The following is a 14,826-nucleotide window of genomic DNA, read 5'->3' as shown; positions in this document are numbered from 1 at the left end:
AGGGCAGCTATCACAAAAGGAGGACAATCCTGGGAAAACCAGGATAGGGTGGCAACCATCCCCCAAGGTTTCTATAACTGCTGTATACATTCAATATCTCTGTACATAGGCAAGATTATCACCTGGGATGTGTCTTGATTCTATTAAACTTTGGAAGCTAAGCAGGATTGAGCCTTGGTTAGTGCTGAAATACAGGTGTAGTAGGCATTGTGAGCAAGGGATGGCAGTGTTGCCAAGTCCAACAATGTTCTGTACTCTCCTCACCTTCGCCAGCCACCACTGACCAGCGTGGTTATCTTTGGTCAAACAACCCTCACAGCCTGCACGGCATCGGTAGGCCCTCATCCAGCAGTGGGTTGACAAACCGGTTGCACGTGTACAAACGACTGTTAATGAAATAGTGATGAGTGAAGATGTGTCGGGATAAAGCTTACGTTGGTGGGGGATGAAGTTGGTTATATGGCAGAACATGCAACTTGCAGTCAGGTGGCCGGTTAATTTCCCTGTGGCTCGAGCACAATCGCGCACTCTTTCACACCGTGCAATGGGATGCCGTAGGAACATTCGGATATGCTTGTAGCTTTCGACTCAACGTCTGCTGTGACTTGCTCATTGACGCGCCCGCAGGACTGAGAAGCTTGGCGTTCATTAGTGGAGACGAGCACCGGTCAGTACACGGAGCAGCCGGCACCCTGTCAGAAAGGAAAGGCGGAGAGACCTGTCAGTGGCGTCACTGTCGAGTGTGCAGGCGGTGCAATTGCGCTGGGACCTCGTGGGCCAAGGGAGGGGGCCCAGGCGCCGGGTTATGAAGGAGGAGATTGGTTCATGGAGTCTCATTTCACTCCTTGCACCAGACCCCATTTAAAACACACCATGCCACTGAGTCCTGTCGCCAGTTGAGCTTGTTGCACTATTCTTCAAGCAGATTGCTATTAAGTCTGCGGTTCAATCACTTCTACGTGGCATCGCTTCACGTCTAAGTTCGTGTGCAGCCCTATAATTAACCAGCGCATGCTACTGGTTGCAGAAGGGCCTCTGCTAGCGGGAACTCGAGAAAACCCCTATATCACACTGGAAGTACCCACACTTTATTCCACCACATGCAGCCTACGGAACGACTAAACGTGGTGTACCCATTCGGTTGGGGCATTGAAGAAACCTGCGCCATTGTTTCAACTGCCTGTGGTGCCAGGAGATGGAAAGGGGGACCTCTGCGAGGCAAGTCCAGTGTGCTAACCATTACACCACAGCAGCGCATCTCCTCCAGCAAATGAAACTCGCTATCGTGAAGCGAGGCATGTGGAGGTTGTGTGGTGAGTTACAGCATGTGGGATACCGCTCACGTGGGTTGTGTTGGCTGTGGGAATGAGAGCGTCCCAGTCTCAATGCGACAAAGGAAAGAGAAGAATCACAGCTAAATCCTTCCTGTCCTTTCCCGGCCCAAAGCGGAGGTGCACAGAGGACCGATTGCCAAATAAACCTGCTTCCTTAAACACTGGCAGCTCTTCAATTAAAGTTGCACGCATTGTTTAATTGTGTAACAATGACCGTGCCACAAATGCCGTTCTATTTTGCACGGTTTCCCCTTTAGAAATGATTTCACCATCCCGTTCACGAGCCCACTTGAATAGCAACTGCAATCTCTGAGCGATGTGTGCGACGTGTTCGCAGGGAGAGGACTGTCGAAAGTGTCCAGGCCGGCTCGGTTCACCCTGATTTGAGGCCTCCTCTCGAGCCAAATATAAAATTAACTAAATCGCTCTCTAATGAGCTTACATGCCTGCCATTGCTTGCCAGGCAGATTACTGGCTGATTTATAAACCTGGAATTGACCTTTGGACAACGTCAGCTGCAGTGGTGATTTTATAAGGACTTGGTGGCTCGGCGGGAGAGTGAGTGGCTCAAATTCAGAAGGATGTGAGTTTAAATCGTGGTTGGAGGTTAACTGCTCCCATCATTCCTACTGGGTCGATAAAATTAGTACCACGTTGTTGGCAAGTCAACAGTGGTTTCTCCTACGGATAGACTAGCCCCCGCTATAGGGAAGTTGAACTTCTACCACTGACTCAGGGTTGTAAACAGATGATGTGGACAACTTCAATGCTCATGTGACCAGTGATTAACTTTAGACTTGTTGACGGGATCCACAAGAAGAACAGCGATGCCTCTCTATGCCCCCCTCCCACTGTATTCAAAGGCAACACCTGAGGGAGTATAGAGAAAGACCCGTCTGCAAGTTGAAGAGGAAAACACACATATATAATATGTGGTATGTTTGACAAGGGCTCTGCTTGATCTCCCTAGTATGAATAAGAGTAATTCCCTGACATGTCATCTACTATAATATTCTCCGTTTTAAGGAAGCGTTATTGGCAAATGTGTGGATTTTGTTTTAATTATTTGTGCTTGTACACCACTGCCAGTGCAATATCACAAAAACAATGTGTACAATTTGATGATATCAACACGGTCAAAGCTTTTAAGACATATTTCATGCCACCGCAGCTTGCCATCTTCGTGGCACAGACCACGATTGGCATGGGCCCTGGTGCAAGGATTAGCTGGCCCCACACCTCCGTCCAATGTCTTCCCTCTTCGTAACCCGAAACCTGCGCCCCTGCGGTGCACGGTTCCCCGGTGCAGTTGCACCACCTGTGCACTTAAGTGCCACTCGAACCATCACTCACATTCTACTGCTATATTCTACAGCTGTTGCACAGTTGACATACGCATGTATGTTGACCTTCTTTCACACCGTATGTAGTCACCCGTGCTAAGATGCGGGGGAAGGATAACAAACTAAACACAAAAAACAGTTCTAAGGAAATGAATGTTCTCCACCATCTCGATTCGCCTTGGTTCCTGACCTCTGGGTGTCACCCCCATGTCTGTCTTAGTAACTCTGCTCTCCTCCATCCCGTGGTATACGAGTGATACACATACACTGGGCCAGGCTACAAAGAGGGGGGGGGGTGAAACTAGGGGCCCCATTTCACTCTTTGCATCAGGGCCCATTCTAACCATGCTACATAACTGCCTCCATCCGACACATGTGCCACACCCATCGCAACCTCCTCTTCCTGATGATTACATCGACAATTAAAGGTTTCCTGCCACGATTTATTCTGGACTTGATATGATATTTTACGCATTATTTACGTGTGACCATAATCTAAAGCCAGAAGCTAAATCTGTTCTACTTCCTTTGGTAAAGTCTGCCTCTGACCCTTATAGAAGCAGACATTAATTCTGACTAAAATAAACCTGTCTTGACATGAAACTAGACCTCTTTGCTCTCCCAAAGTGATTCATGTTCGCTTATGCTTCTTAGTGTTCACAAAAGAAAAGTTATTTTGGTCTAAAATAGTTGGACTATGAGTTCCCCCATACTATGTTCCCCGTTGTTCACAATGTTAGTATTGCCAATCATCGTCGGCTATGGTCTATCCACTGTTGATTGAAGGTCTACCAAAGCCATGGCCACCCCTCATTGTCTTGTGATTCAACAATGCATCATGCTCTTGCATAAAAAAACTTAATTCATCGCTCCATCTCCGTGTAGGTTGTATCTCTGGGTATTTTCCTCCTTTGGTTGGCACTACATCAGTCTCGACCATTGTCAATAATCCTTTCTAGTGATGTGCCCTGCCCATGTCTCTCACTTGTATTTGTTATCTCATCCATATGTCCCTCTTTCTGCCTCTCATTGTAATCCAGAACACAACTCTCCGTGCTCTTTTGCACATTTTTCAGCTTTTGTTACATGTTTTGTCAGTGTCCATGTTTCCGATCTGTATATTGTAGCAAGTAAAATAGATAGATTAAAAACAACTATCTAACTCTAGATTTGAAGCTTTCGTAACTGCAAGGATTCATATATAAAACAAAAATCACGACGTTTCGTGATTTTTATTTTATTTTTATTTTACTTTTATTAATTAAAGAATTTACCTACGTGACTTTACCGAAAAAACCTAATAACTATCTAACTGATGCACTTTTGTATGGTATTTGTCATATTCAAGTTTGGTGTTTTAAAGACATTCCAACCTGCTGTCACTCATCTCTCACCACTTTGATCCCAGACCACCTTCAATAATTGCCTTAGGTATACGTACTCTGATGTGGGTTCCAGTTATGTGTGCCTTTCCAACAGTCTTCAATTGTTGAAGCAAACTTGTTGTACAAGAGTTTTGTTTTGACTTTTGTTTTGGCAATCGTAAACAACCAATGGAAGTGAATTACAGGAAGTGATTGAAAACCACAATGAAGAATGATGCAAAGTTGGCTCAGGATAATAATCAAATGGGATTCACTTTTATTGTTGTTTTAACTTAAACATGCAGCATATAATTAGCATGGCATGCTTATTTTTCATTGACGAATTTGTAGGTTTGCTATTTAGCATTGTGAGATATTTGTCACACAGTACGTACATTTAAAACACCTTTTTCAATAAAGTAAAACATGTTATCAATCCAATATTAATCCACATTATTAATTCAGGTGACATTTGAAATCAATTACTATGCAATCTAAATTAAAATAGAGATACAATTTCCACCACACTGGCATATTTTTGTCTGTAATAATATTTGATTTGGATTGCACCCCATTCCAGAATTTGGCCTGAATAATGTTTGCATGAGTGATGGCCATGCACCCAAAACAGGTGCAGTTGGCAGTGGTAAACTAAATCCATTGCTGAGTGCTACTCGCACCTTCACCAAACTGATCAAATAACCATCACCCCTCAAGCCTGCACGGCAACAAGGAGCTCCTCATCTGGCAGTGGATTGTCAAATGTGCTTGTACATGTACACACGTGTAATGACAGTAGAGTCAATCTACGGTGTGAGTGGACTAGTGGCCACGGGAGGTAATGACAGGGGAGTCAGCTTGCAGTACGAATGGACTGGTGGCTACGGCAATGATCGAGAATAGGAGCGTGGCCAGGTGACGGAAGAGGACTGTAGAGTCTGCTGGTGGAGCGAGCTGGTGGAGCGAGCTGTCTAGAACCAGCGAGAAGGTGCGGGGATGGGGGCGAGGCCTCGGGCCGTATATGAGGGAGATGTGCGGGAGACTCGGGGCTGTTGTAGTGGGGGTCTGCGTCTGTTCGAGTGTGAGCACGTGGCTCCTTAATAAAGAAACCATCTCAAGACAAGTGCGTTTCAGTCGTCTTTATACATGTACAATATTTTAAGCCCCTGTACAGTAATATCGTACTTTGAATCTTCAATGAACTGCATTATATGTGTTTTTGGCTGCGGGATCTTCAAGGGCACTCATATTTGCAAAAAAATTGCCCTAGACATGTGTAGACCTCTACCGGTCATATTCAGAACTGTGCTCACAATTGAACGTGTACACGTTGGCTAGCAAACCTTTGCAAGTGTTCGCCTTGATACATTTAAACAGACGAGACAAAATAAAGAAACTACACTGTTCGCACAATTCCTGTAGTTATAATTTCTGTATTACACTGGCCTTGAGCGATTTTGGGGAACGATGATTTCCATTCTTATACTAATCAACAAAGTATGTGTATACATTAAATGGAAACGGACATATACGCATCAAATACACCTTCCAAGAACAATCACTTTTGTTTAATAATTTTGCGAATTTTAGATGTGGTACAACAATGACGTAATTTGTCATTCATCAATTTGAAATCCAGTCATAGGCATGTGCAGATCTCTGCTGGTAAAATTGTATTACTGCAAGTGTGACGGAAATATAATCACAATGTAACTGGTGTACATTTGGAAATAATCATTGCAATATTGATTTTCTCAAGCACATTTTGCTATGTTACCAAAATATTCCAATGAAATTAATTAACATTTCCATAACTTACCTTGAATAGTCCATTGACCTGTATCACGTTAGTTCACACGCTATGGAATTTCCATGAAAAATATTGTTCACAATACTTTATGTGCTGGTTTATACAAAAAAATAAACAAGTTTATAAATGTGTTTTTCCAACAGCACTCTATCCATGCTACGGCTCAATACCATTGTTGATCACTCTTTTGAACTATAGATGTAATGGTATTAAACGTAACAAATACTGTATGTGGTATGGTTTTATGTTACCAAATACATAAACCGTGCAATCTTAAGCAGATTAACTGGGCATGTGTAAAAAAAAGGTGTCAGTTTTGTTGCCAGATAAAAGGCAAAAAAACTAATTTTCATATTTTGCTACTGGCAAAGGAGGTTCCAATGGTGGGCATGTGTTTATAATCTGGGTAGGAGTCAAAGAACGGGTTATTTATGTATGTAATTGCCACTAAGTGTATGTGCACTGACTGAAAACTGTCCTACCATCAGTGGTTCTTACCCTGTTATTGCAGCCTTGTATCCCTTTGGCTCTCAATAGTAAAAAAAGTATCATATTAATAAATACGTCGGTTTTATGAAACTAAGTAGTTGTACTTACTTGCCCGGGCTTCATTTGGTACCCTCAGAAAGGGCATCTCGCACCCCCAGGCTAAGGACCACTGCTCTACATGAATGTTAATTCATAGTTACAATCTAAATGTCCTATAATATGGAGCATACATTACTCCGCAAATAAACAGCGTGTGATATTGCATACATGTTATGTATCCTATTAGAGAATGTCATTACGGTGCATGCAGTACTCTGCAAGTCTTAATACAGAGTGATAAATGGCATTTATTTTCGGCACAATGAAGGGACTCCTCTACTTACGGCAAGCTGGGTTCCAGAGGTTTGTTCGTAAGTCGATTTGTTCGTAAGTCCAACTTTACTCCTGTCGATTCAAAACACGGGGAATATCTTTAAAATTTGAATAACACTATGTGACGCACTTTTTGTTCGTGGGTACTAAGTGTTATTTCTTAATTGCTTATGCCTAACAAGTATAGAACATGGCTATTATTATTCCCCACAAACTTTGCTTTGTTCATGTTCTGTAGATGAAGATGCCACTACCGCCATCTATTGTGCGGTAGTTGAACTTACGACTCTCGGTTCGAACAGGCGACTGGGCATAAGCAAACCTGTCAACCCCTTATCAGTGCCTCCCTTATTACAGACAAATTCACACCTTATTTGTCGTCACCCCTTATAAATCTCAACATTCATCCTACAAAGTCCCATCACAAGGGAGAAACACAAACAAATAGACACATCTTTGTTGTCCGTATTGAGACGGCTGTACACGCCGTGTGGACCTAAACACCCAATGTCCCTGTACAAGAGCACGGAGTAATACACCGTGTGGGATGACAGGGATGCATCATGTGGGCCAGGTTTGTGCGAATCTCGGAAAAGATCGTAAGTCGAAAAGTTCGTAAGCGGAGGAGTCCGTGCAACGTGATTTTATTATGCAAATGAGGTGCCTGTGACGTCACAGCCGCAGAGGTTGTCGGGAGGCCGCGTTTAAAAATCCCAACGGAAATCTGAAACACGGTTTGTATTTCCCACATAGGATGCGCGACGTGGGGATTTTCCGCGGATCCCCATTGGCTACGAGCGAGCGCGCCCGCACGAGGCCTACACGCGATTGGCCCGCGGGACTCGACCTCGCCTATCAGCACTATGAATTCAAAACCGGTGAAGAACGCCCACGCGGTCAAATTGTCGAGTGCGTGGAGGGTGCCGACTGGGATCATCGGCACAACAACAACACGACGGCGAAAAGAATTACAACAACAACAACTACTAGTCCTAGTTTAGAACTCTTATCTATTGTGTTTGTGTTGATTACAATGACGACCGCGCCGACGCAGTCGAGGCTGCCCGTGCCGTGCGACAGGAACGCCGCGCCGCACAAGAAGAGGCTCATCTCCGAACAGGCCAAAGGTTTCGAGTCTTTAAACTATTATTGTTGTTGTTATTATTGTTGTTGTTTTAGTTCGTGTAGACAACAACTCATCCCTTCACTCGCTAAACACGCCACGAGCTGCTACATCTATAAGACTCGGCGTGGTTTGCCGCGCACCTCTCTCCACGTGTCGAGACGTGCGCTGAGACTATAACACAATTAGTTTGTGCCTTCTGAAGCTCGGTGGGCTTGACCCGCTATAATAATAAAACACTATGTTTTGTATTTGGTTAGTGATTTTCCTACGTTTCCATACCTGTTAACCCATGCGGGTTACCCCGTATTGTTTGTGCGGGGAAATTAACATTTCAGGTCCATTCGGCGCACAGCCGTTTCAATGCGGGCATTTTTGTGTTTAAATGTTTGTGTTTCTCTCCTCGTGATGGGACTTTATAGGATGAACTTTGAGATGTATCACTCACAAGCCCAGGAATTGATGATGGGTTGCGAGATAATAACTGTGGCGATAACAGAGTGCGTCACCTCCACCCGTACACACGTGTGAGTGTGGTGTGTATAACACTGCGTGTCAAATAGTGGTTCTGGGCCTCCCCTAGGTCGACTCGGCCTCAAATGAGTACCTGGTGCGGTGTGTAGTAAACATCGCTACTGGGGAGACAAAGGCGGCCGGGCGTGGTACTGACCACCCACCCCCTCGTGTGCCGTGCCGGTGCTCGCTAACGGCGCTTGCCCCAACAGTCTGTGAAGGCTACACGGGGGATTGTCAGACCTGTAGGAATGACATTGTGTTATATTGATGCTTGCTTTATACGATCAGTTGAGACTGTATAGCAATGTGATACATAATATTGGCTTATCATTGACGTCGATGAATGCAGGTGAGATACCGCCTGATATCACAAATAAGAAAAAACGGTGGGACGTCAACACTGCAGCTGTACCCAAGGTTCAGGCCGCAATAAAAACATCTGTCGACAAAAGTAAACTCGCCAAACCCAAGCCACCCGTTTTCGACCCGGCCATGCCCGCATCCTTCTTGTTTACAAAGTCTGGCTTGCAGATGGGAGTCAAGTTCAACACCCGTGGTCAGAGGTACAGATTTCACTCGCAGGCAGTAGTGCAGTTTTGTATGATAAGATGGAAATACAAGTTTGGTATGAGGATGGTTTCTACAGATTTAGCACTTTTGTCCCAATGAACGTGCTGCATTTGCGATGTATGTGCTCTTTTTATGTTGTGTTTTGTAGTACTACAGTTTCCAAGAATCCAAAGAAGTTGAAATATAGTTCACGGAGTGCCGCTGCCTTTGGGTGAGTCGATCACATGGTAGTCAATACCATACTTCATGGCGATGGGGATAAACCAAAACAACTCTTAGACCGGAATGAATATCTGAATGCCCAAATACCAAAGTGGAACATGGAATACCCATAGTAATTGGGAAACATCTCCATTAATATCTATGAGCATTCCATTTCAAGTTTCAGTGTATGTGAATTCTATGTTCTGATATTCGTTTTAGTCTGTCCGTGAAGGTGGTTTGGTACAGTCATCATCATCCATGGGCAGATGGCCCATACGTGTCCAGCGCACATTTTGTCATTTGTTTCCACTTTCCTCTGTATTGTGCAAATATGCTTAAGTAGTGAACATGTTTCTCACACCAATCTCTTATGTCTTCAAGCTACTCTGTCTGGTCTTCCTCTCCGGTTTTCCGTACAACACACTTTTCATTTTCCTGTTATCCATCCTATACATGTGTCTAAATAGTGCCAGTTTCCTTCTCATCACTGGCTGGTTCCGGTATTCTTTAGGAGAATAAAATAACATGAAGTTACATTTTGCTAAAATACAAGAGGGATAGCTTGTGTTGTTTTTAAATGAATGAAGAGTAAGTCGATGATTGTGCATGTGTTTCAGTATATCAGCATTAGTGAAGTCTGAGGCTGCACTCTTTGAAAAAACTGACCAGCAAAGTGCCACAATTGAAGCATTGGAAGGAGAAGTCATTCAATACCGGGTATGCTTGTATAACATGACTTAATATACAATGGTCACTTTTATATATATGAAAACCTACACATGTGTACAAGAATTAAAGTGTTGAGACAATTGTACTATGAGTGTTGCAAATGTCCATGCAGAACAAATGTGCATCACAATGGGTGTGTAGAAGGCTGTGTAAATGGGGTTTGCTGGGTTTGCAGGCAGGGGTGCTGAAACTTTCAGAAAACGTCGATCACCTGGAAAAGGAAAACCGTGATTGCAACAGGAAGCTCTATGAATGCCAGGAGTTCCTCAAAATCTTCCATTTGGATCCAGGTACTTCTGAACCTGTGTTTGTCAATGTGCATAGTTGTATAGATCATTATTTGAACGATTTCAGCTGAGGATTTTACTGAGATGCATGACTTGCTAAGAACATCCACAATGTGTCTGTATAAAAGGTGTGCCGTAGTGCATAAGACGGTGCTTATTTGTGAACAAGAGGACTTTTATAAGCAATTCTGTGATATCTGGGGAATTCTCTAAGACAGGGTGGTACATTGTTCACAATCAGTTTGAATATAAATGTGTATCCTAATAATATGCTGATTGCACAATTGGAGTATAATTGGAGGGAGGGGTGAAAGGAACATGCATACATTTATGTGTAATGGTTACTATGCTTGAGAGTTAAATGCACCTTTACTAAAAGGCATTTTTTTATGTTTGCATGAGGTTGGCACATTCGTACACTGGACTTTAAATTCATTTCTGGAATGGGAGTACAGTATAGCACTTTCTATGACGCTATTTTTTATCGGTTGGCAACAGTAGTTAAGGCTTTATATTGTAATTGTATATTCACAGAGTCAGGCAAGCCAATTGTTAAAGCCATTTTGAAGAAAGATCTGGACACTAACTCACGGGTGAGTAAATGTCAATATTTCAATGTTTAAAAAGTAAGACATCCATAATTACTAGATGCTGATTTTGTAAACTTTTGCCCATGTTATTGTTTTGTCAATGTTTGTTTTTTTTGCCATGTAGAAAAACTGTAGAGAAGTCGTATTACAACAAAGAAGATTGAATGAAAGACCAGAAACCACTATTACATCTCTGCAAGTGAGTACATGATGAGCACCTGATTTGTAATGTTTGGGTGTTTGTGAGAATGGTATGATATAATTAAATGCTGAATTAATCATCTACACCCTATAGACTAGACAACATTAGCCCAATACTCCCAGTTGCTCCACTGCAAAATGTGATCCAAGATCAATTTCTAATTCTGACTATCTTTTAAGATCCTCTGTTGACGTTCCCCTATCTACTTCTCTATAATTTCTGTTGCTTTCTGTGCACGCTCCACTTCAACAACCAAGGCTTTCTATCGAAGTCCCGTGTCAACCTTTGCTCTGTTCTCTTGTCTGCGTCGTCTATGGATGCCTCTGAAAATATTCCCATTTTTTCCATACAGCTTCTTGAGATGCAGTCACGTTTTTGGATGATTGATAAATCCCAATTGTACCATATGTTGTGCAAAATCGGTTACATTTCAATGATAAATTAAATCTAATAAAATGTGTCAGATTTATTTTTGAACCTGTTATTAAATTTGGCTGTTTTTTGTGAATTGACAAAGATGTTTTTCTTTTTGCATAATATGAATGTCCTGTAAGGCAATATGTGACCAGGCGCAGTCAATGATGTCAGCTACAGCCAAGATACACGAAGACCACATGGCTGCTATGAAGAATTTCATGGCAAAAATGGAAATGCTACAGCAAGAGGTCAATTCAGATAACAGCATATTATAAAACGGTGCTGCTTCGTTGTCACTTTGTTGTAGCTGAACACATGTTTGTTGTTTGGCACTGTAGGTCCTTTAAAACATTTCATTTGAAGCAGATGATAAGGATTGCCTGTTGTGGAATGTCATTGTTAATTTGGGGTTTTGATTAAATAAAATGTCAAGAAAGGTTTTGCACGACACCTGCTATCCTGGGTTCAAAGTATGATGCGGTTTAGGTATTCTTCCAAAATTTTTAGATTTAAAGATTAATGCATACAGTGTATTTTATGTTATCACTGAAGTTTCGTTTATTAAATTACACATTTGTTGAACTGCATCAATTGCATATCAATTGGCCATAAACAAAACCCAATTTTTATCTTATTTGGGTAGATAGGTTTTAAGAAAATAACAAAAAACTACGACGTTTCGATCGCACACAAGTGGTCGTCTTCAGGAAACGGGGGGGGGGGGGGTTAGCTTCCAAAGGCAAACTAAGGGTTTGAAATGGGCGTAGCCCAAATGTCAGCAGCCAATGTTAATGTAAGTGGTGGGCACCAACCCGACGGTAGTTGGTTTTCCACCAATCAAAGGGCTGCCAGGTGAAAATTCGCATGTTAATGAGATTAGCATGTTAATGGAAATCTGCTCGCGAAGTGGACGTTGTGAAGCTTGTGAAATGGGCATAAAGCACAACTAACATAGGAAGGCGATAGGATGGGAACATCATAGCCAGTTAATGAGCCTAATTCTCACTGATATTTGAATGGCAATATCTTCAATTGATGTGTGAAACACTTGTATGTAATTGAGTTTAAGATAATGTCGCGTGAAGGGATCTTGGAGGTAGCTCCGTGTGATGTGTGTCCATGGGCTGTTTTCTCACATGAATAGTCGCAATACTCCGAGGCCAACGAATGTATGCTGCCTCCTGATATTGGTAGCACAATCAGGATATAATTTGTGTAAATGAATGCATTCTATGAATTATACAGTATTTTTGTGTAGCAAGTTTCAGAAAGGCTACGTTGGCAAATGTGATCGGTACAATGACTTCAGCATCTCATTGAAAATTAAGTAGTGTTGTAACCATGAATGACACTTCACATTCTCGTTGTAAATTGATGCTCACTCCAACTTCCGCAGCTATAGTATTTTGCAACAGTGCTTGTGTATAAAGCATCTGTCGAGGAACAAGTGTGTTTTGAACTTCAACATTATGTACGTGCAAGATTTGTTCTTGATTAAATGTCTGAAGCAGTGTGTTATTGTGTATCATAATGTATATTCGCTCTATTTAAGCCTGTACTCTTTGGTTCTTTCGGTAAAGTCACGTCGGTAGAAAAATGAACAAGAACCAAAGAGTGGATTCCTGCAGTCACGAAAGCTTCAAATCAAGATATGTTTAAGCCTGTATCAAAAGCGAATAAAGTTATTGGTTTTAATGGCTTATAAGTACAGTGAAATGTTTTACTTACTTACCTAAATATACCTTTCCTTTACTCAGAAAAACCCATACCAAACCATATAAAATGTTGATGAAATTCAGTGTACGTACAAATGTTAATTCAATGCTAAGTTTTTACATACAAAAATACCATACTTGATGGTAAAGGACCAGGGAAGGCACCAACTACTATGAGGGCACTCCTGTACTGTTAAATTAATTGTACAAATCATTTAATACGTGATAACATGTGCAATTTTAGTGTGAGTGGTTGATTCAGCAGTGCTTTGGTGAAAGGTAAGTTGCATAGTGGATAGACCTACCATGACAAAATGTAACGAGTTACGACATGTCACGTGTAAAATATGTTTGGGATAGCCCGCACCTCCGTATACCCTGCAGGGTCTTGTTTTGTTTGTAACAAGTGGTCTACCCCGCGGGTTATATGCGGGAAGATAAGGTAAATGTATTTCTGATGTGTCAATGGGCAACGTGTAGTGATTAAAAACCTTTAGGCACAAGTGTCAGGCTGTCGGCCAGTGGCGAATGCAGAATTAGATACCCAAAAGTCATCTAACGATTCGAAATCTCGTAACTATATGAATGTTCACGATTTGATTCACTAACTCATTCGTTCTTTTGCTTTTACGATCTCATGTACAGTCCCGTTTTCATTGTGTAGTATATTTAAATTGCTGTATTTTCTGTATTGAAACGATACAGCCGGTACACTATTCCGTGTCCACGGCAGAGATAGAGACCCGTTCTTTTCGCGAGAACAAATTGCGTGATGCGAATTGTTTCAGGATCGACAGCGTGGACCAACTCATAGGCTTCATACATCATGCCCAGCGATCAGAATCAGAACATGTGTAATAAAAGACTCCGTCAGGCACTGCTGGTCTCCGCTTGTCTTTTTTTCAGGTTTTTCTCCGCACCCCACTGGTCTCCTCCACAGACCAGCGTCGTCTCACGTGCGCCCCGCGCATGCTCCCTCTCGCGTGCCACGCACGCTCCTCCGTTAGCTCCTCCACTCGTCCTCACACCCCGCTGGTCCTGACAAGGGACCAGCGTCTCCTCTCGCGTGCCCCTGCACGCTCCTCTGTCAGCTCCTTCTCGCGCATGCCCTGCACGCGCTCTCCCGTTAGTCGCTCCGCTCCTCCCCGCTCCGCACACCGCTGGCCGACGGTGTGCCGAAGCCCCATCAGCCACGTGGCTGATGGCGCGGCGGCCACCCAACGTGGTCCCACTTCTTCACTCCATCAACTGGCCCCGATCTCTTCCGGGCTCTCCTCTATATCGTCTCTCCCACGTGACCCTGACTCCTCCCCTTCCGGATCGTCAGATCCGGCCTTCCCATACTGCCCTGCTGGCTCCACCTCCATTCACCTCGCTTCCCATTGGAGCCGAGGTGAACGGCGGCCCCTCCCACACGGCCCCCTAACCGGGCCGTGTGATTGGGCCAGAGCCCAGCAGCAACCCCACGCTCGCATTACACATGTATTCATACTGGGGGAATCCGATGATGTCCAGTCGATGTCCAAAACCTTACACATCTCACTATTCATTGTGAACATTGTCTCAATTAAAAATATAATAGGCGACGTATCACATTTATTTTGACATTTTTCAGGAAGTGTATTGACTTTTTATTATTATTTGTGCTTGTATTACTGTAGCAAAGACTACCTGTCAACCCCTTCTCAGTGCCTACCTCATTACAGACCAACTCAGACCTTATTGGTCACCCCGTGCCCTTATACATCTCAACTTTCATCC

The 14,826-nt window shown here is 43.1% G+C and overlaps 1 protein-coding gene across 1 annotated transcript; it reads left to right on the top strand.

The window, feature by feature from the left end:
* The first annotated feature begins 7,584 nt into the window (after positions 1 to 7,584).
* LOC144937055 (uncharacterized) lies at positions 7,585 to 13,933 on the top strand. The gene is made up of 8 exons (XM_078864291.1): positions 7,585 to 7,839; positions 8,701 to 8,914; positions 9,070 to 9,132; positions 9,743 to 9,842; positions 10,030 to 10,144; positions 10,676 to 10,734; positions 10,856 to 10,930; positions 11,488 to 13,933. The coding sequence occupies exons 1-8, from the start codon at positions 7,746 to 7,748 to the stop codon at positions 11,623 to 11,625; spliced, it is 858 nt and encodes a 285-aa protein (XP_078720417.1). The 5' UTR covers positions 7,585 to 7,745; the 3' UTR covers positions 11,626 to 13,933.
* Positions 13,934 to 14,826: the final 893 nt, after the last annotated feature.

The sequence above is a fragment of the Lampetra fluviatilis genome, chromosome 18 (genome assembly GCF_964198595.1).
Source record: "Lampetra fluviatilis chromosome 18, kcLamFluv1.1, whole genome shotgun sequence".
NCBI classification, from domain to species: domain Eukaryota; kingdom Metazoa; phylum Chordata; class Hyperoartia; order Petromyzontiformes; family Petromyzontidae; genus Lampetra; species Lampetra fluviatilis.
Note: the sequence above shows the minus strand (reverse complement) of the source record. Positions and strands in the feature narration are given on the sequence as shown.

Coding starts and splice junctions, on each gene's coding strand:
- LOC144937055 (XM_078864291.1), top strand. CDS start 7,746: ATGACGACCGCGCCGACGCAGTCGAGGCTGCCCGTGCCGTGCGACAGG. Junction 9,843..10,029: donor GAGAAGTCATTCAATACCGG/GTATGCTTGTAT, acceptor CTGGGTTTGCAG/GCAGGGGTGCTGAAACTTTC. Junction 10,931..11,487: donor CCACTATTACATCTCTGCAA/GTGAGTACATGA, acceptor ATGTCCTGTAAG/GCAATATGTGACCAGGCGCA.